At 43.8% G+C, this 27,816-nt stretch overlaps 1 protein-coding gene across 1 annotated transcript; it reads left to right on the top strand.

Annotated features, from left to right (window-relative positions):
* Positions 1 to 295: 295 nt before the first annotated feature.
* LOC129709824 (prolyl endopeptidase-like) lies at positions 296 to 27,311 on the top strand. The gene is made up of 15 exons (XM_055656434.1): positions 296 to 448; positions 3,163 to 3,237; positions 4,883 to 5,016; positions 6,973 to 7,103; positions 8,262 to 8,471; positions 10,247 to 10,368; positions 13,536 to 13,641; positions 14,026 to 14,217; positions 14,304 to 14,501; positions 15,675 to 15,778; positions 16,438 to 16,574; positions 19,889 to 19,983; positions 20,873 to 21,004; positions 22,590 to 22,746; positions 24,362 to 27,311. Exons 1-15 carry the CDS (start codon positions 392 to 394, stop codon positions 24,651 to 24,653), a joined length of 2,142 nt encoding a protein of 713 aa, XP_055512409.1. The 5' UTR covers positions 296 to 391; the 3' UTR covers positions 24,654 to 27,311.
* The last annotated feature ends 505 nt before the right edge of the window (positions 27,312 to 27,816 follow it).

Here is a 27,816-nt window from a genome sequence, read left to right as displayed (position 1 = left end):
ATGTTCCCAGAAATGATGCAATGATAGTTCCTTTATGTTTTCACTGCGCAAGCCTTCTTTCATAATGTTGTTGTCCTGTGGGCTGTGACTGTGCAAGACACTAATCCCACCTCAGCAATGAAACCCCATGGACCATCTCTTAATCTACCTTGGGCATTATCCGATTGTGTTTTTGCATTGATGTCTTGCCTATTTGCATTGCCTTTTCTTTTCTGAGTCTTCTGACATTCATATGTAGTTTATGTATAGTTTATGTGTAGTCTGTAAGTGCCTGCGACGCTGTTACGTTCCACCTGAACCTATGACCATATGACAATAAACAGTGTGGGACAGGGGGCGGTCCTGCTGATGTGGAGCGGAGGTGGAGTTGGAGTCAAGTCGGTACTGAGAGATGGAGAGATCAGCAATGGAACAGCAGTACCCGAAGCCGGAGATGGACCTGAGCCGGGTGAGAGGGAGGGAGGGAGGGGGTCCCGGGAGGGTAGGGGAGGGGTCGGTCTGGGCTGGGCTGGGCTGCGTTGGCCGCTGCGCCACGGTGTATTATAATGGAGACGGTGCGGGACAGTTTCACTTTCCATTCTCTGCAGTTACCGAGAGGAGAAAATGAAAGCAGCGAGAATAAAGCAGCGGGAACAGTAACAGTAACATGCGGACGTCTACATCTCCTCACACAGCACTCGGTGTAAATGAAAACAAGACCCCACAAACTCATTCACAGGGTCAGAGCCACAAACTCGACCCTACCTACCCCGTCCTCGAATGCCCAATGCCCAGCCTGACGACAACCGTGCAATTCATTCCCCGACCTCAAACCCCAGGCCTGACCCTTGAGTCCAAACCCTCCACCAAACGACAGTCTAACCCCTAAACTTAACTTTGACCCCCTAAAACCGGTGTCCGGCCATGCACTGCGTGGATAGATATCAGAGTCCTACAGGAAGGAACTACAGATGCTGGTTTAAACCGAAGATAGATTCAAAAAGCTGGAATAACTCAGCAGGTCAGACAGCATCACCTATTCCTTTTCTCCAGAGATGCTGTCTGACCCGCTGAGTTATTCCAGTTTTTTGTGTCTATCATAGAGTCGTACTGGCCCCTCGGTCGTTCTGGCCCATAGAGTCGTTCTGGCCCATGCTGACCAACATGTCCCATCTACACTCGTCCCACTTTCCTGCATTTGACCCATATCCCTCTAAATCTGACCTATCCATATACCTGTCTAATTGTTTCTTAAACATTGTGATAGTTCCTGCCTCAACTACCTCCTCTGGCAGCTCGTTCCATATACCCACCACCCTCTGTGTGAAAAAGTTAAGGGCGTGTCCCACTATATACAGTTTACCCACAAGCTCTCCCGAATTAAAAAAAAATCAAACTCGTGGTAAGTATGTCGAATGTACTTAGCGGGTACGTCGGAGCTTGGGACGTCTCTTAGCGGCTCGTAACGCTAACGGCGGGTACTCGGGAAACGCGGTAAGCTCATGAAGTTTTTTCAACATGTTGAAAAATGTCCACGAGAGCCCCGAGTACCTACGAGCAGCTATTACCGTAATTCTCCGAGCTCGAATCAGGGGAAACTCGGGAGAACTCTTGACTTACTTCGTACAGTAGGACAGGCCCTTTACCCATTGAATTCCTCTTAAATCTTTTCCCCTTCACCTGAAAACCGATGTGCTCTGGTTCTCGATTCACTCTGCTTGTCCCTGACATGAATGACATTGTCAATAAATCAAGAGAGTTTCATTTTCATATTCAGTGGGACCAGAACGATGAAAGTCTGAAAAAAGGCCACAACCCAAAACGTCACCTCTCCCTGTTCTCCAGGGATGCTGCCTGACCTGCCAAGTTACTCCAGCACTTTGCGTCTTTTTTTGTAAACCAGCATCTGCAGTTCCTTATTTCTACAATGAAATTCTTACCTGCTGCAGCTTTACAGACACAATAACGCATCAATATAACAAATTAATCTCCAATGAGCCATAAGGCAATTAATTATCAGTGATACTAGGTGGCCACAACATAAAAATGCAAACTGAAGTCTTTAGAGCAACCTTGCATGTCCATTGGAGGTTAGTTCTGAGGTAGGTTTGTGAAAATACAAGGAACTGCAGATGCTGGTTTACAAAAAAAAAAAGACACTAAATGCTGGAGTAACTCAGCGGGTCAGGCAGCATCTCTGGAGAACATGGATTTCCGGTCGGGGGTTGGGCAAGGTGGCTCAAAAACCTGATATTTGATGAGAAGAAGCTATTCCTGAACGTGGAGGTCATGATTCTCATGTTCCTATACCACCTCATGATGGTGTGAGCGGGAGAAGAGAATGGCCAAGGTAGTGTGATTCTTTGATGAAGGAAATGCAGATGCTGGTTTATACCAAAGATAGACACAAAATGCTGAAGTGACTCAGCGGGACAGGCAGCATCTCTGGAGAGAAGAAATGGGTGATGGTTCGGGTTGAGACCCTTCTTCAGAAGGATGTTTAGCTGCCTTCTTGAGGCAGAGCTTCCTGCAGATCCCATTGATAGTGGGGAGGTCAGTACCTATGATGGCACAGAGATGGTGGGCTGAAGATCCTGTTCCTGTTCTGTTCTATGTGTTATGTTAACAGACTTCAAAGGCTGAATGGCCCTGTCCACTCCCTCTTGTGTGCATTGAGTGTCTGCTGAAATGAGTCAATACAATTGGTTTCAATCACTCAGACAATGAATGCCATATTCCCATGGATGTACCTTACATGTAAATTAACCTCTCTCAAACCCATCACAATCTAATTAATAGATATTTTGTATCTATAACCCTATTGTCTAGGCTTCTCTGAACACCATCATTTTGAATGCTGGAGTAACTCAGCGGGACAGGCAGCATCTCTGGAGAGAAGGAATGGGTTATGTTTCGGATCAAGACCTTTCTTCAGACCCGGAACGTCATCAATTCCTTCTCTCCAGAGTTGTTGCCTGCCCCGCTGAGTTACTCCAGCATTTTGTGTTTATCTTTGGTGTAAACCAGCATCTGCAGTTCCTTCCTATGCACACCATCATTTTCAAGATCGGTATTAGTTCTCTTTGGTCTTCTTGGTCCACCACTGAATGCAGGGGGTGCATTGATTGCATGGAATGATGTTATGATGCAAATGAATGAGACTCTTGTTCCTGATTGTTTCAGGTGGACGATTACCATGGGGTTAAAGTACCCGACCCCTATGTCTGGCTTGAAGACCCCAACAGCGAACCGACCAAGGTGAGAAAGAACCCAGCACATTCAGCAGGCCTATTTCCACATACTTATACCTTTGTTCCATCAATGCTTTATTGGTACTTTATTCTCATGTGTTTCTAGGTATAGTGCCATTTTCTTTGCATACAGTTCAGTGACATTCCTGCTATAAATCAGGCGCAATCGTACTAAGTATCAGATCGCAAGATAGTAGACTACATTGGGCCAGTACACATGAGTCACTACATTTTAGCCGTCAATTTGTACCCTTCAATTCTGAAATTTTTTAAATGGTAGAGTCCAAGGAGTGTTATGGAGCAGAGAGATCTAGGAGTACAAACACAAAATTCTATAAAAGTGGCATCGTGGGTGGATTGGGTTGCGTAGAGACCTTTGGCATGCTGACCTTCATCAGTCAGGGATTGATTATAGAAGCTGGGGCATTATGTTACAGTTGTAGAAGAAGCTGGTGAGTTCGAACTTGGTGTATTGTGTTCAGTTTGTTCATCCTGCTGTAGGACAGATGCCATTAAGTTGGAAAGAATGCAGGGAAGATTTACGAGGAAGTTGCCAGGACTCGAGGGCTTGAGCTATAGGGAGAGGTTGGCCAGGATAGGGCTTTATTCCTTGGAGCGCAGGAGGCTGAGGGCTGTATATAACCATGAGATAGGGTGAATGCACAGGGTGGGGGAATTGAATACTAGCGTGTATAGGTTTAAAGTGAGAGTGGAAAGATTTAATCGGAACCTGAAAGGCAACCTATTCACACAGAGGGTGGTGATTATATGGAATGAGCTGCCAGATGAAGTAACTACAACAGCAGGAACAATAATTAATAAGCATTTGGACAGATACATGGATAGGAGAGGTTTGGAGAGATATGGGACTAACTTTGATGGGACATCTTGGTTGGCATGTTTGAGTTGGCTGTGTTGTATGACTCTATGCCTAATACTTCCTGAGAACTCACCAGCACTACCACCCTGATGTCTTCTACAGCTACACTGCCTTTGATAATCAGAGGCAATCAAAAAGTTAAAATTGATTTAAAAAAAAAGAAAAACAAATAATAAATTTACTTAAAATCACAATTTACTGATTATTGATAAAAAAAATATACACATTTGTAATAAAGAAAGAAAGAAAGAGAAGTAAATGCAGCTATTTTTTCTTTATGAGCCCTTCTAGTTAATCCAGCAAGCAGATACAAAATACATCAGGCCTTGTCAGTTCAGTAGGTTACAGAACACCCTAGTTTCACTGTCGAACACAGGTTGACAAAGAGGCATTAGATATCCTACATACAACCTCCAGCAGCTTCCATACCTCAGTATACAGTGTACAGATGTAGAAGTCCAAAATGTCCTCATGCACGCATTGAAGATAACAATTGGTTCTCCATTGTATCTGCCATATTTTGCAATGTAATGCATCAGTATGGTTTGCAGAGCATAAATGGTGCATGAAATATCAATGGTGCAGAGAATGCATATTGCAAATAGAGTACACATGTTCCATAACCTTTTCTCAGGTCAGGAGCAGAAGTTGGTTAGAAACTGTTTAAATGCTTGCCCCAATCCAGCAATGGGAATGTCTCTGTATTTCTCCCAGTAACAAGTGGAGTAGATTGTTATCCTATTCATAACCTGCGCACCTCTTTGTTTTTCAGGCATTTGTTGAAGCCCAGAACCAGCTAACCATGCCTTTCCTGGAAAGTTGCAGAGTCAGAAAGAGACTTCAGGAGCGCATGACAGAATTGTTTGACTACCCCAAGTACAGCTGTCCTTGCAGGAAAGGGAAGCGGTGAGAGTTTTATCACAATTTCTCATGACTCCTTGAGATCATCACATTCATAAGCATTATTTTTGTTGATTGTGCTAAAAGCCATAACTGGAGAGATCCCTCACTTTCGTAGTGTGGTTGATATGCTGTTAGATTAGACATTCAGAGAGCAAAGGTTCAATTCTCACTCTGGAGTATTTGAGAATTCAAATTAAGTTATTTAAAAAAAAAATCTTTATTTGGGATGTATCGAATTGTTCTAAAGCCAAGATGATAGACGGATGAGTTTTTAGTTTAATTTAGAGATAATAATAATAATAATAATCTTATTAAGATAGCACATTTTTAGTCAACTTGCATTGACCCCAAAGTGCTTCACATAATTACATTACATTCACACACAGGCAAAGGTGGGTGAAGTGTCTTGCCCCAAGGACACAACGACAGTATGCACTCCAAGCGGGATTCGAACCGGCTACCTTCCGGTCGCCAGCCGAACACTTAGCCCATTGCGCCATCTGTCGTCTCATACGGTGCGGAAACAGGCCCTTCACCACCCGCTTCGACCAACGATCCCCATACACAACCACTCATATCCTACACACTCAGAACAATTTACAATTTTTACCAAATTCAATGAACCTATAAACCTGGACATCTTTGGAGTGTGGGAGGAAATCAGAGCACCCGGAGAAAATCCACGCAGTCACAAGGGAAAACGTACAAACTCCATACAGACAGCACCAGTAGTCAGGATCCAACCTGGGTCTCTGGCACTGTAAGGCAGCAATTCTACCGCTGCGCCACTCGACAAAGCCCCTGGACTTAGATTTGGGAAGTTACATTTTTACCCGGAATTGACCAAGGCTGTTTCTTTGTTGGACAAGCTAGAGCTCAGAACACACTAAATAGTAGTAGGTGTAGGCCATTCAACCCTAATGCAAGCTTCACCATTCTACAAATCGTGGCTAATCTTCTACCCCAGCACAATTCTCATCCACTTGCCCTATATTCTTTTATCCCTTTCATATTTGTTTCAAATTTCATCAAGGACTGACCTTCCACCGGCCTCCAGAATAGGGACCTCCAAATATTCTCCAGTAACTGTATCAAGAAATTTCTCCTCAGTCCAGTCCAAAATGGTCCACCCCTTACATTGAGACGTTGACTCCTCGTTCTGGATTGCTTTCTTTAGATTGATTCAAGATTCACCATTTCACAATGAGGGGGATAAGCAATAAATGGCATATTTGCTATGCCCTGTCAACCAAATAAATAAAGCCATCAGGAGCCATTGGAAGGAGTTGGTGCTATCTGTTGGTCAACTGTTATTCTGCCTCTGGCTTGCACTGTAAACCCCAGCCTTTGAATTCTTACGCAAATCTGCAGAGTGGGACATCAACCCAAATCTTATGAGCTTGAGCCAACCCACTGAATGATGCCTGGTTTCTCAGATGATGAGGGTGGAATAGGGTGACATAGTGGCGCAGCGGTAGAGTCGCTGTCATACAGCACCAGGAACTTGGGTTCAATCCTGACCACGGGTGCTGAAAGGAGGGAGTTTGTACGTTCTCCCTATGACCGCGTGGCTTTTCTCCGGGTGCTCCGGTTTCCTCCCACACTCCAAAAATGTTTAGGTTTGTAGGTTAATTGGCTTCACAAAAATTGTAAAAGTCCCGAGGGTGTGAGATAATGCTAGTGTACGGGGTGATTATTGGTCGGTGCGGACTCGGTGGGCAGCGGGCGTGTTTCTGTGCTGTATGTCTAAAGTCTAAATGTCCAGTTGAGATTCCCGATTTGGCTAATCGACTCTTAAAGGCTGTTTGTTTCAGATGAATGAAGCTAGTTGCAATAACTAGGGAAAAGATTCAACAGGTGGTCCAATAGTGAAGATTGAACTAGCAAGGGGAATGTATGGGCTAAGACTGCTCTGAAAATGTGGCCAGACTTGATGCGCATCAATTTTCTAATTTTCAGGTATTTTTACTTCCACAACTCGGGGCTGCAGAACCAGCACGTGTTGTACGTCCAGGATTCATTGGACGCAGATGCTCAGGTTTTCCTTGACCCCAACAAGATGTCCGCAGATGGGACTGTAGCCTTGAAGAGTAGGTTATCGCCCAGGATGGGGGCTTAATCTTGCTGTTAAAATTTTCCTGTTCAGAATTCTGAGAATTAACGTCTAGAATAGATCAAACAAGTTTTTCAATGTCTAATATTGAGGAGAGATCTGGGATTTTAAATGCAGGCCATTAATATCCAGATCAAACAAAATGTTCACGGCCTTGTTTGATATTGGCGAGAGGTGTAGGATATAGCTGATCTTAAAAGCTGACCCACTGACAAGAATATTAGTTTCTGTTCTGGGGTCAGAAAGAACGTCTTGGCCTAGAGGCCAAGTATTGTAGAGCCACCAAAATAACCCCAGCGCAAAATGATGGAGCAAGTCATATCAACTTGTTTTGTTATATCTCCTTCAATTTGGAGGAATGTTTTAACGTACAAAAGAGATTCTGTAAGTTTAATATAGAGAAACTTCTGGTGGATTTCAATGGAGAGAAATCTTCAAATTAGAAACAAATCCAGGAGACTATTTATTTAGCACTATTTCAGTGAAAGTGTTGCGGAAATCTGAAATTCTCTCCCCCAAGCGGAGTAGACGTTAGATGTTGGGGTTCACTTGGAGCTTTCAGGACTGAGAGAAATACTTTTGGAAAAATGTATATGCTGTACATCTAATTCAAAAGTGGAGCATGCTGGAAATGCTCAGCAGGTCAGTCAATGGGGGGAGAAACCGTTGACATTTTAGATCAGACACCCTTTGCAGAACTGCTGAGTATTTTTGGTTTAATATAATTGGAAAAAGAAGCAGAAGGGAAGTGAGGAAACACCAAAGGAGTATAGGAGCCTAGAAGACGCTGGGCCAATTCACTGAATGTTTGATGAGGGTGATGGGGCAAAGATGTTGGGTGAGGCTAGACTGAGAAGTTCTCTCAGTAGTGGCACATGCCCAATGGACCACATTTTCATCTGAGTGATGCAGTGATTTATTATATAGTCATTAAAAACAGGTGGATAGTTTTTGTTATGCAAGGCCAATATCTTTTGAAGAACCGAGGTTTGTGATTGAACTGACTGGCCTCTTCCTGTTCCATTGATTAGGAAGAATTTGGTTTGCATGGTGTGACGGTTCCTGTGGTAGGGAAGTCACATCATGAGTTCCATCAGCAGTAGCGTTGTCCTGACCTCTGCTTGTGTTTGCACAGTGTTGGCCTTCTCTGAAGACAATGAGTACCTGGCGTATGGACTCAGCAAAAGCGGCTCCGACTGGGCCACAATCAAAATCCTAAAGGTCGAAGGTCCTGAAGATCTCCCAGACATTCTGGAAAAGGTGAAATTCAGCTGCCTGTCCTGGACTCATGATGGAAAGGGAATTTTCTACAATCGTTACCCAGATCAAGAAGGAAGCATGGATGGTATGTTTGAGAAAAGATTGCATTGTTACACTATGGCTGTCAACTGTGTTTCATAGTCATATAGCACAGTAACAGGACATTCAGCCCAACTTATCCATACCTACCAAAATGCCTCATCTACAGGTCCCACCTGCCCACATGCCTCTAAACCATTGCTATCCACGTACCTGTTCAAACGTCTTTTAAATGGTGTTATAGTAATGGTATAATAGTATAATGGATAATGGTACAATATATATGGTATATCTAGCTAACAGCAAACCATTTATATAGTGTCGTGCTCTAGATTCACAGAAGTGATTATCAAAATGACAAATAAATGGTTATAAAAACAAAAATCTTGAACTCGTATAGTATCTTTTAGAAGGATTTCACAAGATGTTTTATATTTAAGAAAGTATTTTTGAACAATAATTACTGTTGCAAAATTTTGAAAACATCAGAAGTTTTTCCTGAGGATCATATGTACCATTGGACCACAGGAATCAAATTTATGGTGTAAATATCACTTAGGTGAAAATGCCATTTCCTACCTTTTTAATGTGGCATTAAATCAGGACTCCCACTGCCCATTCTAAGTCACAGAATATATCCCATTGCGTTGGTTAAGGAGAGTGAGATAGTTCTCCCTAATGTCCTGCTAAACTGAGCACTGAAAACAGATTATTTGGTCATTTTTCCTTGCTAATTTGGGACCTTGCAATGCATAGATTGCCTGCTGCAATTCTTATATTGTTTACAGTGACTCCACAACCAAAAAATACTGGTTATAAAATGCTCGTGAAATGTACAGTATAAATCTGTAAATGTAATTGAAGAACTTTGTTGTACTCGTTATATATTATTTTTACTTCATTCAAGGGTTTCTGGTTTAGAATACAAAATGCTGAAGTAAAGGGCCTGTCCCACGAGCATGCGACCTGCATGCGGCAAGCGCGACTAAATCGGAAGCGGGGGCCAGGCGGAGATCCAGTGATCCCCGTACAGGGCCGGTCCCACCAGCATGCACCTGCATGCAGCGAGCGCGACCAAACCGGAAGCTGGGGCCGCGCGGAGCGACGTGAAGTTTCAAGCGAAGTCCGCTTGACATCCAGCTTCATATGCCCGTCGAGGCGATGCGTTCGGCGTCGAGGCGGCTGCGGGCTGGCAGGCCGTTGCCGCGCGGAATTTTTTAACACAGTCAGTTCTTTGGAGCCCCGCGCGATGTCGGGACCAGCTCCACACAACTCCATACGGCTCTGGCGATCGAAGTGGGACTGGCCCCGCGAAGCCATACGGCTCAAGCGACCACGTTAGGTCGCGCTTGCCGCATGAAGTCGCATGCTCGTGGGACAGGCCCTTTACTCAGTGGGTCAGGCAGCATCTCCGGAGGATATGTCTAGGCGATGTTTCGGGTCGGAACTCTTCTTCAGACTGATTGTAGTGGGTGGGAGAAGCTGGAAAAGAGAGGCGGGAATGGGACAAAGCCTGGCAAGTGATAGTAGTAGGCATACCTTGAGGACATTTCACGGTGGAGCAGAAAAATGAAGACTCAGGCAACTGCAGATGCTGGAATCTTGCGTTAAACACAAAATTCTAGACACGAACAAGAAACTATCATCGTCGAGCCCAACTGCTTTTTCATTGTGTTTTGATTTTTACTTCCACTTGTGCTAATTCACATTCTGAACTAAGGTTACATTTCCCAAATGAAACCCATTTGAATCTTTCACTAATGTACACTACGGCTTTTTCATAGTAATTATATTTGGTGACTGATGGTCCGTCTATTCCAGGCACTGACACCGCATCCAATATCAACCAGAAACTCTACTACCATGTGCTCGGCACCAGCCAGTCAGAGGACATCCTATGTGCGGAATTCCTGGATAATCCCAAATGGAAAAGTGCAGCTCAGGTACTCTATTAATGTCCGCTTGGATGTGTGGCCATTCTGTCATCCCATAGTCATAAAGTTTTGAATTTGACACCCACTCAAGAGGCTTTAATGGATAACCCAGCTGATTTTTTCCAGTGCAGTACTAAGGGAATGTTTGTACTATATTGCATAGGAAGGAACTGCATATGCTGGTTTACACTGAAGATAGACACAAAATGCTGGAGAAACTCAACGGGTCAGGCAGCATCTCTGGAGAAAAGGAATAGGCGACATTTCTGTTCGTCACTCCACATTTTCCTTCACAGATGAATTTGTTAGCCAATTAAACCATTTACTAGTGAAGGACGTCAGAGCCCAGACACATTTTGAAGACAAACCCATTGATAACCAAATGTGTTGAAGCATTTCATGAAGGAAGGTACATTTTGCTCTATATTGCCTTTCCATGCTGTCATCATAAGTATAGGATAGTAGGGAACTCAGAAGAAATATTGTAGACTATGAAAGTCGCCACTGTATGAAGTGATTAATGCAAGTATTTACTGTACAAATTAAACTGGATCAACAAGAAAGAAATAGAAGCTTATACTCATAAGTTCATAAGTTCTAGGAGCAGAATCGGGGCCATTTGACCCATCAAGTCAACTCCACCATTCAATCATGGCTGATCTATCTTTCCCTCTCAACCCCATTCTCCTGCCTTCACCCCACAACCTCTGGTACCCTTATACTGATCGGATTACATTTTAATAAAGGCTAGTATGCATGTTACAGCATTAGTGACTGATCAATGAAATGGTTTGTGCTCCACACCAATTTATTTGTATGATTCATTGGTTTTTAAATCTTGTTGTGAACAAAATAGCTGAAGTAATTGTACTTCTCTGATCTTGAGCTCATACTCAGAACACAAACACTCGATCCAAAACGTCGTCCATTCCTTCTCTCCAGAGTTGCTGTCTGTCCCGCTGTTACTCCAGCTTTTTGTGTCTATCTTCGGTTTAAACCAGCATCTGCAGTTCCTTCCTGCACAAACACTGTCCCTCCCTTTCGGAAAATACCATTAAGTTGCTGGACAAATATGTGCCACGGTGTCACAGGATTTCCCCTCTCGTTTACACGTGTAACACTGGTATGTTTAATCATCCCAGCCGGCGGAGGGAATCCAATTAATAATTTGGATTGTAACTTGGGGGCATGATCAGTAAGTTGGCGGTTAATACCAAAATTGGCAGTGTGTGAACAGTGAAGAAGGTTGTCTAAGGATTAACAGGATCTGTATCAACTAGGAAAGTAAACATAGGAAAACCAGATGGAATTTAACTTAGACAAATGCATTTTAGGAAATTAAATGTCATCCTGAATGTACGCAATGAATGACAGGTCCTGAAGACTGTTATTGAATGAGAGGCCTTGAGTACAAATATCTAGTTCCCTGAAAGTGACAACGCAGTTTAATTTAGAGATACAGCATGGAAACAGAACCTTCATCAATCATCCATTCACACTAATTCCATGTTATCCCACTTTCTCATCCACTCCCTGCACATTAGGGGCAATTTACAGAGGCCAATTACCTCACAGACCCACACGTCCCTGGGAGTTAGACATGATGGCACAGAAGGCAAGTGTGCCATTTACCTTCTGCGCTTGGGGCATTGAGTACAAGATTTAGGACAGCTGTACAAGTTACTGGTGAGACTTGTGTACCATTTTGGTCATCGCGCTACGGGAAGAATGTGATTAAGCCAGAAAGGATACAGAGTTACAAGGATGTTGTCGGGACTGGAGAGTTGAGTTCATTGGATGGGCCGGGGCTGTTTGTCCTTGAGCAAAGGAAGCTGAGAGTTGATCATATAGGCGATTATAAATAATGAAAGGTATAAGTAGGGTAAATAGTCACGGTAATTTCTCCTAAAACTCTACCACAGAATGTAGTTGAGGCCAGTTCATTGGCTATATTCAAGAGGGAGTTAGATGTGGCCCTTGTGGCTAAAGGGATCATGGGGTATGGAGAGAAGGCAGGTACAGGATACTGAGTTGGATGATCAGCCATGATCGTATTGAATGGCAGTGCAGGCTCAAAGGGCCGAATGGCCTACTCCTGCACCTATTTTCTATGTTTCTATGTTTAAAGAGCATAGGTTTAAGATGGGAAGAGAAAGATGTAAAGGGGACTTGAGGGGCACGTTTTCACACGAACGTGATGAGTATACAGAGGAAGCGGATAAGTGGATACAATTACAGCATTTTAAAAAACGCATGGAAAGTGCGTGGATCAGAAGGTTTAGGAAGTTCGGCATGTCCCCCACAACTTCCACAGATTCACCATAGAAAGCATTTTATCAGGATGCATCACAGCTTGGTTCGGGAACAGCTCCATCCAAGACCGAAAGAAATTGCAGTGAATTGTGGACGCAGCCCGGACCATCACACAAACCAACCTCCCTCCCATTGACTCCATTTCTGGAATCTCTGGAACTCTGCCACAGAGGGTAGTTGAGGCCAGTTCATTGGCTATATTTAAGAGGGAGTTAGATGTGGCTCTTGTGGCCAAGGGGATCAGAGGGTATGGAGAGAAGGCAGGTACGGGATACTGAGTTGGATGATCAGCCAAGATTATATTAAATGGCGGTGCAGGCTCGAAGGGCCGAATGGCCTACTCCTGCACCTAATTTCTATGTTTCTATGTTTCTATTTATACCTCACGCTGCCTCGGCAAGGCCAGCAGCATAACCAAGGACGAGTCGCACCCTGGCCACTCCCTCTTCTCCCCTCTCCCATCAGGCAAACGGTATTGATCTGCGAAAACACACACCTCCATATTCAGGGTCAGTTTCTTCATAGCTGTTATCAGGTGACTGAATCAATGCCACCACAACCAGCTGAGCTGCTACTGTCTACCTCATTGGTGACCCTCGGACTGTACTTGATTGGACTTTGCTGGCTTTACCTTGCAATAAACATAATTCCCTTATCATGTATCTATACACTGTAAATGACTCGATTGTAATCATGTATTTCCGCTGACTGGATGGCACTGTGCCTCGGTACACCTGACAATAAAGTGAAGTGAGATAGACGTGTTGGTCAACAGTCGGGCCGAAGGGCCAGTCCGTGCTGTATATCTCTATGACTCCAACTGAGGATTCAGAAATAGTTCACTCCTGTTTGTCTTTGTTCAGGTTTCTGACGATGGTTGTTATGTGCTATTATCTATTCGAGAGGGTTGTCAACCCAAGAACCGCATATGGTACTGTGACCTGCACCTGCTACCAAATGGCATATCTGGTAGGTACTTGCTTCTGTCAGACGCTAATCAAGCCACATGATGATGCCGGAAATCTGCCGTTGGGTGAATCTCCTTCTACATTTCACACTGAGTTTCAAACTCACAGTGACAATTGTTTGGATCTGGACCCAAGATCAAGCAACACATTAATAAGAAGGTAGACAAAAATGCTGGAACGAAGGAAAGACCTGGGTCTGAAGTAGGGTTTCGGCCCGAAACATTGCTATTTCCTTCGCTCCATAGATGCTGCCTCACCCGCTGAGTTTCTCCAGCATTTTTGTCTACCTTCGATTTTCCAGCATCTGCAGTCCCTTCTTAAACATTAATAAGAAGTCTTCTTTGTGACTTCACCATTTTGACCAAGTCTGTCATCATTTTTACAGGCCTACTTCCTTGGGTTAAACTGATAGACAACTTTGATGCAGAGTACAGCTACCTCACAAATGAAGGGCCTGTGTTCTCATTCAGAACCAACCTCGATGCTCCTCGCCACCGAGTCATCAATATTAACCTGGAGCAGCCAGCTATGTCACAATGGAAGGAACTCATTGCCCAACATCAGAAGGATGTCTTGGGTAAGATCTTTCAGGACGCCGTATATTGATTGAAAGTTTGTACCAATAATGTCTTATCCACATGTTCTTACTTGTCCACCTCACAGACTGGGCAACCTGTGTCAACGACAAGTTCCTGGTCCTGAATTACCTCAAGGATGTGAAGGACACCCTCCAACTGTACAATCTTGCCACTGGAGCCTTCCTCAAGGACCTCCCGCTGGATGTTGGCAGCATCTCGGGATACAGCGGGCGGAAGAAGAACAAGGAGATCTTCTACAAGTTCAACTCCTACCTGACACCAGGTGCGATTCACAAAGGGGCTGATGGCAGACACATTCACAAATCACAAAGTTAACTTAGGACATTAAAATAATAATAATTGAACCATGTACTGGGGACAATATGTGAAGAAACTGATTTGGAGAAGTTGAGCAGTGGTCCTAGCAGCAGCTTTTGGGAAACACTCTTTCACTCATTTAGTTTAGACTAGTTTAGTCTGGTTTAGATATACAGTGTGGAAACAGGCCCTTGTCCCATCGAGTGTAGGAATCTTTGGAAATCTATCTGTGGAATAGGCTGTGGAGGACATTAGTGGATAATTTTAAGGCAGAGATAGATAGATTCTTGATGAGTACAGGTGTTATGGGGAGAAGGCAGGAGAATGGGGTTAAGAGGGAGAGATAGATCAGCCATGATTGAATGGCGGAGTAGACTTGATGGACCAAATGGCCTAATTCTACTCCTAGTCCTTATGACCTTATGAGTCCGCACTCACCAATGATCACCCGTTCCTGAGTTCCATGTATCCCAGTTTTGCATCCTACACACTAAGGATAATTAACCTACAAACCTGCACAATCTTTTTAATGACCTGGCCTATTATGCAGTACCTTAAGAAATATATTTTGGAAGTCCATTTCACGAACGTCTGATATGCAAAGTACCCAAACTTGTATTTCAACATAGCCTGTCCCAGCCAGACAACTATACTCTTTTACAAGTTCAGTCACTATTGTAATCTAAAAACTCAATACCAAGTTTAATTAGGCAACATCCTAAAACAACAGCGAGGTAAAGGACTAAATAATCTGGTGTAGTGATGTTGACTGATGGATAAGCATTAGCAGGACAACAGCCCAGGTTGTCTGTGAACATGGGCAGGAGTTCTTTCACTTCTACCTGAATCGTTGCCATAAAACCACATCTTTGTTAATGCATCAGTAGCCACGAGGCAAATGTAAATTTAGTCCCAGTGCCCAAGTCTCAAAGGAGGGACTTGAAACGTCACTCTGCCCATTGAAGCACCAGGTGACCATGGGTTCCACATGGCAGTGTTTACGTGCGTATGCTAGAAGGGCTCGGAGTGCCAACAATCCCCACGTTCTGGGACTGAATAAAACAGAAGAGAACTAGTCGACTGTGACAAGGACCATGATAATTGTTCACGGGTTATTTGACTTTTTTTTTGTTGCCAGGAATCATCTACCACTGTGACCTGACTCAGGAGATCCTGGAACCTAAAGTGTTCAGAGAAGTGGAGATCAAAGGATTTGACTTCTCCGATTATCAGACGGTTCAGGTGAGATGCAAAGGTGCTGAAACCAGGTGAATAGTTGTTTGCAGGTCCCAGGCCCCTAAGGAAAGGTAATTCCGAGCATTAGTACTGGGCAAGTGTGGGTGCATCTGGTCAACATTCGGCTGAAAAGGCTATTTGTCTTTCAGCCCCAGAGAGGCACAGTAGTATATGTAGTAGATCCAGTACCTCAAACCTTCAGCTACAGTGATCTAGGTTTAATCCCAACACACTTCCTATAGTAGGGTGACCACAAGTAAACACAATATTCCAAATGTGTTTTCACTGAGGTCTTTTACAACTGTAACATAACATCACAACTTCTATACTCAATACCCTGACTGATGAAGGCCAATGTATCGAACGCCTTCCTGGCCAACCTATCTACTGTGATGACATTTTCAATTAATAATGCCATTTAGAAGGAAAATTGCTCAACCATGATGCACACTTCAGCATTAACCCTTCCACAACCTGTTTCCTCTCCATTCAAGGATGGTCAAGGACTTGGTGAGGTCCAGCCACATGTTGGAACTGTGACTTGCCAAGGCTTTAGCAAGATGTCTGAGTTGCTGGCTATGCAAAAGGCATGGCCATTTAGATACTTGCCGATTAGCCTGTTGTTGAATGCTTGCTATATCACAGATATTACTTTCTTCACAAAGGTTTTTTTCCCCAGTAAAGATGGGACGAAAATACCAATGTTTATTGTTCATAAGAAAGGGATAAAACAGGACGGTTCTCACCCAGTATTCCTGCATGGCTACGGAGGGTTCAACATCTCTCTGAGTCCATATTACAAGTAAGTTGCTGGTGCTACTAAACAACAAGTATAATAGTGTGTTGGAGAGAATTACAGAAGGTGGTTTACATCAACAGATTATCTGTACATTGATCTCATGGTTCGTTATGTGAGCTACTTCAGTCTTTAGAGATACAGCACGGAAACAGGCCCTTTGGCCTACTGAAGCCAATTAACCTACGAACCTGCACGTCTTTGGAGTGTGGGAGGAAACCGGAGCATCCGGAGAAAACCCACGCAGTCACGGGGAGAACGTACAAACACCGTACAGACAGCACCTGTAGTCAGGATTGAACCTGTGTCTATGTTGCAGTAAGGCAGCAACTCTACCACTGCGCCACCGTGCCACCACAGCTTCCTGCAAGTTAAATCAGTTGCCACACTACATTCCAATAGTGGGAATACCTCACTGACATTTCATGAGCTGTAGAACACTTTGGAACATCCTGAGAGCATTAAGGGTGCTGTAGATTTATTTTTAATTGTCAATTAAGGGTTTGCGGCTTAAATGTATCTCCACCGTAAATAGTTTTAGTGTTCGATTATAATTACTGATAGGCTCAAAATCATCAAATCCAAGTGAGCTACTTGCATTTGAAGGTCGAGATCATATCTAATGCCGGGCCTGCGGGCTATATTCATATCGAGAGGTTGGATAGGCAGGGATTTTTTCCATTGGAACAAAGGAGGTTGAGGGGTAACCTTATTAAGATGTACAGGATCATCTTGGATGTGGAGAGGATGTTTCCACTAGTGGGAGAGTCTTGGGCTGGAAGTTATAGCCTCAGAATGAAAGGGCATTCTTTCAGGAAGGAGATGAGGAGGAATTTCTTTAGTCAGAGGGTGGTGAATCTGTGGAATTCTTTGCCACAGAAGGCTGTGGAGGCCGTCAGTAGATATATTTAAGGCTGAGATAGAAGGATTCTTGATTAGTACAGGTGTCAGAGGTTATGGGGAGAAGGCAGGTGAATGGGGTTAGGAGGGAGAAACATAGAAACATAGAAATTAGGTGCAGGAGTAGGCCATTCGGCCCTTCGAGCCTGCACCGCCATTCAATATGATCATGGCTGATCATCCAACTCAGTATCCCGTACCTGCCTTCTCTCCATACCCCCTGATCCCCTTAGCCACAAGGGCCACATCTAACTCCCTCTTAAATATAGCCAATGAACTGGCCTCAACTACCCTCTGTGGCAGAGAGTTCCAGAGATTCACCACTCTCTGCGTGAAAAAAGTTATTCTCATCTCGGTTTTAAAGGATTTCCCCTTTATCCTTAGGCTGTGACCCCTTGTCCTGGACTTCCCCAACATCGGGAACAATCTTCCTGCATCTAGCCTGTCCAACCCCTTAAGAATTTTGTAAGTTTCTATAAGATCCCCTCTCAATCTTCTAAATTCTAGAGAGTATAAACCAAGTCTATCCAATCTTTCTTCATAAGACAGTCCTGACATCCCAGGAATCAGTCTGGTGAACCGTCTCTGCACTCCCTCTATGGCAATAATGTCCTTCCTCAGATTTGGCGACCAAAACTGTACGCAATACTCCAGGTGTGGTCTCACCAAGACCCTGTACAACTGCAGTAGAACCTCTCTGCTCCTATACTCAAATCCTTTTGCAATGAAAGCTAACATACCATTCGCTTTCTTTACTGCCTGCTGCACCTGCATGCCTACCTTCAATGACTGGTGTACCATGACACCCAGGTCTCGCTACATCTCCCCCTTTCCCAATCGGCCACCATTTAGATAATAGTCTGCTTTCCTGTTTTTGCCACCAAAATGGATAACCTCACATTTATCCACATTATACTGCATCTGCCAAACATTTGCCCACTCACCCAGCCTATCCAAGTCACCCTGCAGTCTCCTAGCATCCTCCTCACAGCTAACACTGCCCCCCAGCTTAGTGTCATCCACAAACTTGGAGATATTGCCTTCAATTCCCTCATCCAGATCATTAATATATATTGTAAATAGCTGGGGTCCCAGTACTGAGCCTTGGGGTACCCCACTAGTCACTGCCTGCCATTGTGAAAAGGACCCGTTTACTCCTACTCTTTGCTTCCTGTTTGCCAGCCAGTTCTGTATCCACATCAATACTGAACCCCCAATGCCTTGTGCTTTAAGTTTGTATACTAATCTCTTATGTGGGACCTTGCCGAAAGCCTTCTGGAAGTCCAGATACACCACATCCACTGGTTCTCCCCTATCCACGCTACTAGTTACATCCTCGAAAAATTCTATAAGATTCGTCAGACATGATTTACCTTTCGTAAATCCATGCTGACTTTGTCCAATGATTTCCCCACTTTCCAAATGTGCTGCTATCCCATCTTTAATAACTGACTCTAGCAGTTTCCCCACTACCGATGTTAGACTAACTGGTCTGTAATTCCCCATTTTCTCTCTCCCTCCCTTCTTAAAAAGTGGGGTTACGTTTGCTACCCGCCAATCCTCTGGAACTACTCCAGAATCTAAAGAGTTTTGAAAGATTATTACTAATGCGTCCACTATTTCTGGAGCTACTTCCTTAAGTACTCTGGGATGCAGCCTATCTGGCCCTGGGGATTTATCGGCCTTTAATCCATTCAATTTACCCAACACCACTTCCCGGCTAACCTGGATTTCACTCAATTCCTCCAACTCCTTTGACCCGCGGGCCCCTGCTATTTCCGGAAAATTATTTATGTCTTCCTTAGTGAAGACGGAACCAAAGTAGTTATTCAATTGGTCCGCCATATCCTTGTTCCCCATGATCAACTCACCTGTTTCTGACTGCAAGGGACCTACATTTGTTTTAACTAATCTCTTTCTTTTCACATATCTGGTCAACCATGATTGAATGGCAGAGTAGACTTGGTGGGCCGAATTACCTAATTCTGCTCCTATCACATGGTCTTATGATCAGGGCATGGATAAAGTAAACGCTCACAATCATTTTCCTAGGGTAGAGGATTGTAAAACTAGAGGGCATAGGCTTAAGGTGAGTGGTGAGAGATTTAGGAGGGATCTCGGGGACAACCTTTGCGCTCAGAGGGTAGTCCATATCCAGAACGAGTTGCCAAAGGAAATTGGGGAGGTTGGGTCAATTATAACATTTCAAAGACACATGTTCATGGATAGGAAATGTTTAAAGGGCTATGGGCCAAATGCAGGCAAATGGGACTAACCTAGTATGGACCATGTAGGCCTCAGGGCCTGTTTCCATGCTGTACAAATATATGACTCTTCCCATATTAGTTCAAACACTCAGTTGTTGACATACAGTTCCTATGGTTTATTTAATTGCTCTTCTTCCCTACCTGTGTTTCCAGCGTGGCATATCTGATTTTCATCAGGCACCTGGGTGGAATTCTTGCCGTAGCTAATTTGCGAGGAGGTGGAGAATATGGAGAAACCTGGCATCAAGGTAGGAGCTGCTTGAAACTCTGACCTTCACTTCATCCACTTACCTACTGCCTATTATGCCTCCTGGCATGTCCTTGTTGAATCCTTCAGTTGCTGTTTCCGTAACATATTTGTTTTACGAGACAGGGTTGTTAGCCCTGTGCTCAACTCCCAACCTGGAGGACCAGTGGATCGCTCTTAGTCTCGCCTCTAGCCTTCAACCTGTCCAGCATGGGAGACCCTAACAGGAGACGAATCTCCCGCTGGCATAGATCTAGGGGGTCACTGAGTCCCACAAGCTCCCCGACCACGACAAGCCAATTAACCTACAAACCTGTACGCCTTTGGAGTGTGGGAGGAAACCGAAGTTCTCGGAGAAAACCCACGCAGATCACGGGGAGAAGGTACAAACTCCGTACAGACAGCACCCGTAGTCGGGATCGAACCCGGGTCTCTGGCGCTGCATTTTGCTGTAAGGCAGCAACTCTACCGCTGTGCCACCGTGACTGCCCACAACAAGTCTTAACAAGTTGCAACAAGTCTTTGCCTGGGATAGGCATCAGCCAAGATTAGAGAGCTTCATCTATCCTTTACAATTGTGGGTTAGTGGTCGCATTAGTCGCCCTCATTGGCATTGTGCTCAATCACAGCATCAATTGATTCTAAATCATTGTGGAACTTAATATTAACCCTTCAGAATCAAGAGGGGCATTAATATCCCAAAATACCTGGAGTGGAAACAAGTGAGCTATGAATGTTAACTCAATGCTTCAAGAGCAGGGTCTAGCCTTTTATTTGTTGAGTGTGGCCAGCTTGACCCCCCCTCCCACTCTGAAACTGGGGGACAGTATTAATGCACAGACGCTCCCCCACTCCTGTGTGTAACCAGTTTTGTTTCTTGCTCTCTGCAGCTGGGATTCTAGGTAACAAGCAGAATGGATTTGATGATTTCCAGAGTGCAGCTCAGTACCTGATCCAGGAAGGATTCACCTGCCGGGAGAAGCTCACCATCAACGGAGGCTCAAATGGAGGCCTGCTTGTTGGTACGCAGCCCCAGTCTGATTAGTTCTGTGTGAGAGTTTATAATTGGGATGGCAAAGGGAGCTCAGAATTTATTACGCTATTCTTGACTGAGCCATTCATTCTGGGAGACGACCAGGAGCCAGTTTTGATTCATAATGCAAAGTGGTTCATAAGACCATTAGACATAGGAGCAGAATTGGGCCATTTGGCCCATGAAGTCTATTCTGCCATTCAATCATGGCTGATCTATTTTTCTCTATTAACCCCATTCTAGCTTCTCACCGTAACTTATGGCACCCATATTATTCAAGAATCTATTCATCTCTGCTATTAAAATACCCAATGACTTGTCCTCGACCACTATCTGTGGCAATGAATTCCACAGATTCACCACCACGGGCTAAAGAAATTCCTGCTTATCTCATTCCAAAGGTGTGCTTTATTCTGAGGCTGTGTCCTCTGTTAGTAGACTCTGATTGCTGGAAACATCCTTTCCACATCCACTCTATCTAGGCCTTTCATCATCCAGTAGATTTCAATGTGATACCCTCTCATCCTTCTAAACCCCAGCGAGTACAGGCCCAGAGCCTTCAAACGCTCCTCATATGTTAACCCGATCATCCCCAGGATCATTCTTGGATGCCCAGTGGATCCTTTACACCCACCAGAGATGGCAAGCCAGACTTTGGTTTAATATCTTATTTGACAGACAATGCCATGCCTCTCAGCATTGCACTGTAACAACAGCCTGACTATATCCCGACTCATCCCGACTAGCACAGAAATTTTCAGCTCAAAAATCGTCCGTTTTCCATGTTTTTAACGGGTGGGAAAGTGCGTGTTTCCCCATTCACTAACATGTACCAAACTGAGAGATGTTCTCCAGTTAAATTTTTCGGTCACGTGAGGGGGGATCTACGCTCATTTGACATTTGGTGAAATCACCCTATTATGTTTAGGTCTCTGTAATGAGAGTTCAATCCAAACTTCTGACCCAAAGTGCTGGTCTGCACTACCCGATGCGTTTGTTTAAGTCGGCGACTATCATGGTGATGTTGTTTGGTGGACACATCATTGCCAAGACAGACTCTAGCCTTGAAGATAATGAGCTGGAACCCAACCTTGGGTATAATGAGGGGAAGAAGCAAAAGTTAATTCCTGTAACTGCCAAACACAGGAAAATGGGACTAGCCCAAGTAGGCAACTTGGTCGGTATGGACTAGTTGGGCTAAATGGCCTGTTCCGTGCTCTCTCGCACTCTGACAACTTAGTTTGTGTGTGGCCAGAGCTTCAGTCTGGTTGTGAGCTCTGAAGAGGAACAGGTTTGACTGAGCACTCATTTAATCTAAGGACAAAAAAAGCACGCAAACAGGCAAAGGCCAGCTCTACTCCAGAAGCACCAGACATTGAAGCACTGTTTGGTTTTGAAAGGGAGCAGATACAAAAGTCTGAAGTTGATTCAGAGCAAGTTGTGAAGTTTATTGTTGAAAAATTGTTTAATTGAAAGGCTGTGATGAATCAAATGGCTCCTGTTGTTAACTGTTGCTGCTTGTTGCTGCTTGCTCCAGTGATGTATACGCCTTATTACTGCCTTCTCTCCTCCAGCTACCTGTGTGAACCAGCAGCCTGACCTATTTGGTTGCGCGGTCGTTGAAGTTGGTGTGATGGACATGCTCAAGTTTCACAAGTTTACCATTGGCCACGCATGGACCTCTGATTACGGCTGCTCCGACAAGAAGGAGCAGTTCGAGTGGCTGATAAAGTGAGTAAGATTTGGGATTGGATAGCTCATGCTCTCTCGTAACACTGGGCATGAGATTGGCATTGACTCGTTTCATGAACATGCACTACTGTAACCACTGCATGTCCACCACTGTCCCATGGACATCACCTCTCTGGTGTGGGTAGGAAGGAACTGCAGATACTGGTTTAAACTGAAGATACACACAAAAAGCTGGAGTAACTCAGCAGGTCAGGCTGCATCTCTGGAGAAAATGAATCGATGATATCAGGTCTAGACCCTTCTTCAACGAAGGATCTCAACTTGAAACTTCACCTATTACTTTTCTCCAGAGATGCAGCCTCACCCGTTGATTTACTCCAGCTTTTTGTGTCTACTTCTCTGGAGTAGAGTTCTGTCACAACTTATGCCTTTCTCTCACTGTGGTACATTTCCACAGCAAATGATATCCATGGTGTACAAGAACACAGCTAGCATTTATTTCAAGAGGACTTGTAAACAAAAACAGGGAAGTAATGTTGAGACTCTATAAGGCGCCGATAAGGCCGCATTTGGAATATTGTGGGCACCATATCTGAGGAAGGATGTGCTGGCTCTGGAGAGGGTCCAGGAATGAGTAGGTTGACCTGTGATGAGCGTTTGTCGGCACTGGGCCTGCACTCCCTGGAGTTTAGAAGAATGTGGGGGGACCACATTGAAAGATAAACTAATGAAAGGCTTGGATAGAACAGATGTGGAGAGGATGTTGCCACTAGTGAGAGTGTCTCAGACTAGAGGTCATAGTCCCAGAATTAAAGGACATTATTTTGAGAAGAAATGTCTTTAGTCTAGTCAGAGGGTGGTGAATCTGTGGAGTTATTTGCCACAGAAGGCTGCGGAGGCCAAGTCAGTGGATATATTTAAGGCTGAGATAGATTCTTGATTAGTACGGGTCAGAAGGTTAAGGGGGGGACTTGATAGAGGTCTTTAAAATGATGAGAGGGGTAGACAGAGTTGACGTGGATCTGCTTTTCCCTTTGAGAATAGGGAAGATTCAAACAAGAGGACATGTCTTCAGAATTAAGGGACAGAAGTTTAGGGGTAACATGAGGGGGAACTTCTTTACTCAGAGAGTGGTAGCGGTGTGGAATGAGCTTCCAGTGGAAGTGGTGGAGGCAGGTTCGTTGGTATCATTTAAAAATAAATTGGATAGGCATATGGATGAAAAGGGAATGGAGGGTTATGGTATGAGTGCAGGCAGGTGGGACGAAGGGAAAAAAGGTGTTCGGCACGGACTTGTAGGGCCGAGATGGCCTGTTTCCGTGCTGTAATTGTTATATGGGTGTCAGAGGTTATGGGGAGAAGGGAACTCCACTGACCCGTTAACATAGTTACTTTTTTTGCATATCTTTCATTCATTGATCTTTACCTCTCCACATCACCATCTATATCTCTTGTTTCCCTTATCCCTAACCAGTCTAAAGAAGGGTTTCGACCTGAAACGTCACCCGTTCCTTCTCCCCAGAGATGCTGCCTGTCCCGCTGAGATATTCCAGATGTTTGGGTCTAGCCACTGACCTTACAAAACTCTCACAAAATAACTGATTGGAAGTGGGGAGGAAATCGTTTTAACAATGAATGCTATTTTTCCGGGCAGATATTCTCCACTCCATAACATCAAGGTGCCGGAGGGAGGTACCCAGTACCCAGCCATGCTGTTGCTGACTGCTGATCATGACGACAGAGTGGTACCCCTTCACTCTCTGAAATACATTGCTACACTGCAGCAGACTGTGGGTCGCAGTCCCGGTCAGAAGAACCTCCTGCTGATCCGTGTCGACACTAAATCAGGGCATGGGGCCGGGAAACCGACTCACAAGGTAATCGAGGAAGAGTCAGACATCCTCGCCTTCATTGCTGAAACCTTGAAGCTCGACTGGCTGGACTGAGGAAGATCCTGGGCATGATAATTAATCAATTAAATTGACAAGTAATGATAATCAAATAAAGGTTATGTCCCTTTTCATACCTCAAGTTTCCATCTCCGCTGACTCTGTCTGAAGTAGGGGGCTTGTACCGAAATGTCACCTGCTCCTTTTCTCCAGAGATGCTGCCTGACGCGTTGAGTTTAGTTTAGAGATACAGCGCGCAAACAGGCACTTAGGCTCACCGAGTCCGAACCGATCAGCGATTAGATTCCCGCATATTAACGCAATAGGGACAATTTCCATTTATACCAAGCCAATGAACCTACAAGCCTGTACGTCTTTGGAATTTGGGAGGAAACCGAAGATCTCGGAGAAAACCCACGCAGGTCATGGGGAAAATGTACAAACTGCCTACAGACAGCACCCAGTCAGGATCAAATCCGGGTCTCTGGCACTGTAAGGGAACAACCCTATTTCTGTGCCAATATATCACGCAGTAACTCCAGCATTTTAGCCAATCTTCAATAATTAAGACACTCTCGATTTTACAAAGTCAATGAGGCACTTACTTCTTTTGATAATTTTCCCTTTTGTGCTGGCTTTCAATTCCCTCAGCAAGCTGGAATCGTGTTGATTACACATCAGTGGCCGTAAGTCTTGATGCTCTACTCAATATAGTGCCGACCTATTGAGGCAGTTCAAACAATGGCTTGCCCCATGGGAATCCCCTGCTTCACCATATTTAATGTGGCAATAATGGGCTCATTCGGCTTGTGGTATCTCAATCCTCCAATTATCTTTTCCCATCCTACCAGCCCATTGTTTTTCTACCCATTTTCCTTCAAAGAATATCATTTCAGAGAGGCTTTAGTAAATAGGATTTCAATCCTTCTAAACTCCCATTAGTTTTTCATTCAATGTTCACTTCTTGTTCAGAGTGTATAAAATATTTTTAAATGGTGTAGCCTCCATTGCCTTCTATCAATTGTTGTCATATTCAGGTATCGTGACCTAATCAATGCTGTAGGCCGATTCCTCATCCACTATATCTGCAGTACATTGGTGATGGTGAGAGGGGACCCAGGGAGGAGGATTGGGGTCTGGAAAGTGTTGTGCAAGGAAGTGGTGGAGGTAGATATTCTCATAACATTTAAGAAGCATCTGTACATGTACTTGAATTCTCAAGGCGTAAAAGGCTATGGACGTAATGTGGGTAAATTAGTTTAGTGTAGATTTGTACAAATGACTGCTTGGGCAGAGTGGATCAAAAGGCAGTATGACTAGGTTGTGGCATTCTCCTCCGTCTGGCTTAGGCCGATGTTCATATCTCTCGGCACTTTTGAGGACAGAGCAGAACATTTACCCGTATTGCCCAACATTTATTCTCCCAACTCTAGTTTTAATTACTCCAGTTCATTTTACTCCATATTACAGACTTTCAGATGACTTCCATTATTGTGAGGTGTGTTGTTGCAAAAGGCCTCATTTGTAAATATCTGCTTTTTTTTTGCAGCATTCACTATTACAACTAAAGTGCAACATTGCTCATGATTGTAAAAATGATGCAGATTCAGAAAAAATTGAGAATCTTTGTGCAATGCATGAAATGAAACAAAATGTTGAAAGTCTGAATGAAGCAGAGTGTGTAATGAAAATACAAAACCGGTTTCCCCAGCGACGGAAGAGTTGAATAATATCATGGATCACAGGGCAAGATGATGATAAAAGAGTAGAAGAGGTGAAAGCAAGTGAGGTGCATTTTACCATTTTGAGTTGTCTTGATAAATCCTATGGCATTTTTCAAGGTAGAGCAGGGGTCTGCACCCTTAGTTAACATTATCCTTCAACCAACACAGATTATCTGGCCGTTATCCATTTCTCTTTGTAGAAACGTATTGTGCACAGTTTAGGCGACTATCAACTCCATATAAACTTCAAAGGGGAACACACGAATTGCTTTAGTGCATTTTGGCATTATACAGTCATGAATGATACTTAAGAAATCAAGTCAAACGATCAATTTAATGTGATTGAGGGGTTTCAGATTAATGGGATCCATGTCACCTGTGTGTGTTTATAACAAAAGAATTAGAGAAAAAAAAATACACAGTGACAAAAATCATAGACAAAACACTATCCATTTTAATTCCAATTTCCATTTCAAGTCAAGTTATGAATCAATTCTTGAAAATGTGTTTGTTACAGTTCTGAATTGTTCCCTGGCACTCAATGGCCTTCATACAGCCACCCCGAACATTGATTATAACAGCAGCTACAATCCACAGGGGCTGCATTGCTTTGGTTACTAGCAGTAAATAACACTACATTCTCCCGTCATTCCTTCCTGTACAATCTCAATTACATCCTTTGGTATATCCATCAATCTGTAAACAGTGTCTTTAAAAATGTGTTTCTTCAAAAAAAGGAAAACACAACATATAAATATCACATTTTTAGGAGATTAAGTAACAAATTCTAATCTAGGTTACCATACTGTTACATGTAAGACAATCACTAAAAAATGTGTTCACATCTGTCTTATTCACAGGCGCAACTAGAAAGAGACCTGGGCGAACCCCATGGAAATTGCATATTCCTCGTGCAAGTTCCACTCTTTAGTCACAGTAACGTAAGCTATCCTGAGGTAGTTCTGTATAGTTATTTTACTTGAAAAGTGTACACACACACACACCGAGTATACACATTTCACTTCACTACATAAATGGCATGAACCATCCACTTTCTGAAGCACGGCCTGTGACTTGGGAAGACAAATGAACACTTACAAAAGGGTTCAAATGATTCATGCCTTTCTATCAAATCTATACTAAACGATTCTACTTGTTGCATAATATTGCAGTGTTTACATTCACGCAATGGACACCGTGGACAGTTACATAAGGGAAGTGCAACAGTGATCGGACTGGTAAATATTTATCAAGTAAAGAGATTATGATGTTGTCCTAGGCACCTGCAGTGTGATCCACTGCCAACCATCTCAGCAGTACCATTTACGTTCATCAGAACAAAGTGACCCAAAACATTCATTCTGATTCACTCTCATGGATTCTGCCCGACTTGCTAATTATATCCAACAAATTTGACGTCTCAGATTTCCAGCATTTGCAATCTTTTTTGGCTTTGCTAGATTCCATGTAGAACACCTAACCTCCTTCCTAATCTT

Source organism: Leucoraja erinacea, chromosome 26, assembly GCF_028641065.1.
Source record: "Leucoraja erinacea ecotype New England chromosome 26, Leri_hhj_1, whole genome shotgun sequence".
Lineage (NCBI taxonomy): Eukaryota > Metazoa > Chordata > Chondrichthyes > Rajiformes > Rajidae > Leucoraja > Leucoraja erinaceus.
The sequence above is the reverse complement of the archived record's forward strand: the minus strand, read 5'-3'. Positions and strand labels throughout refer to the sequence as shown.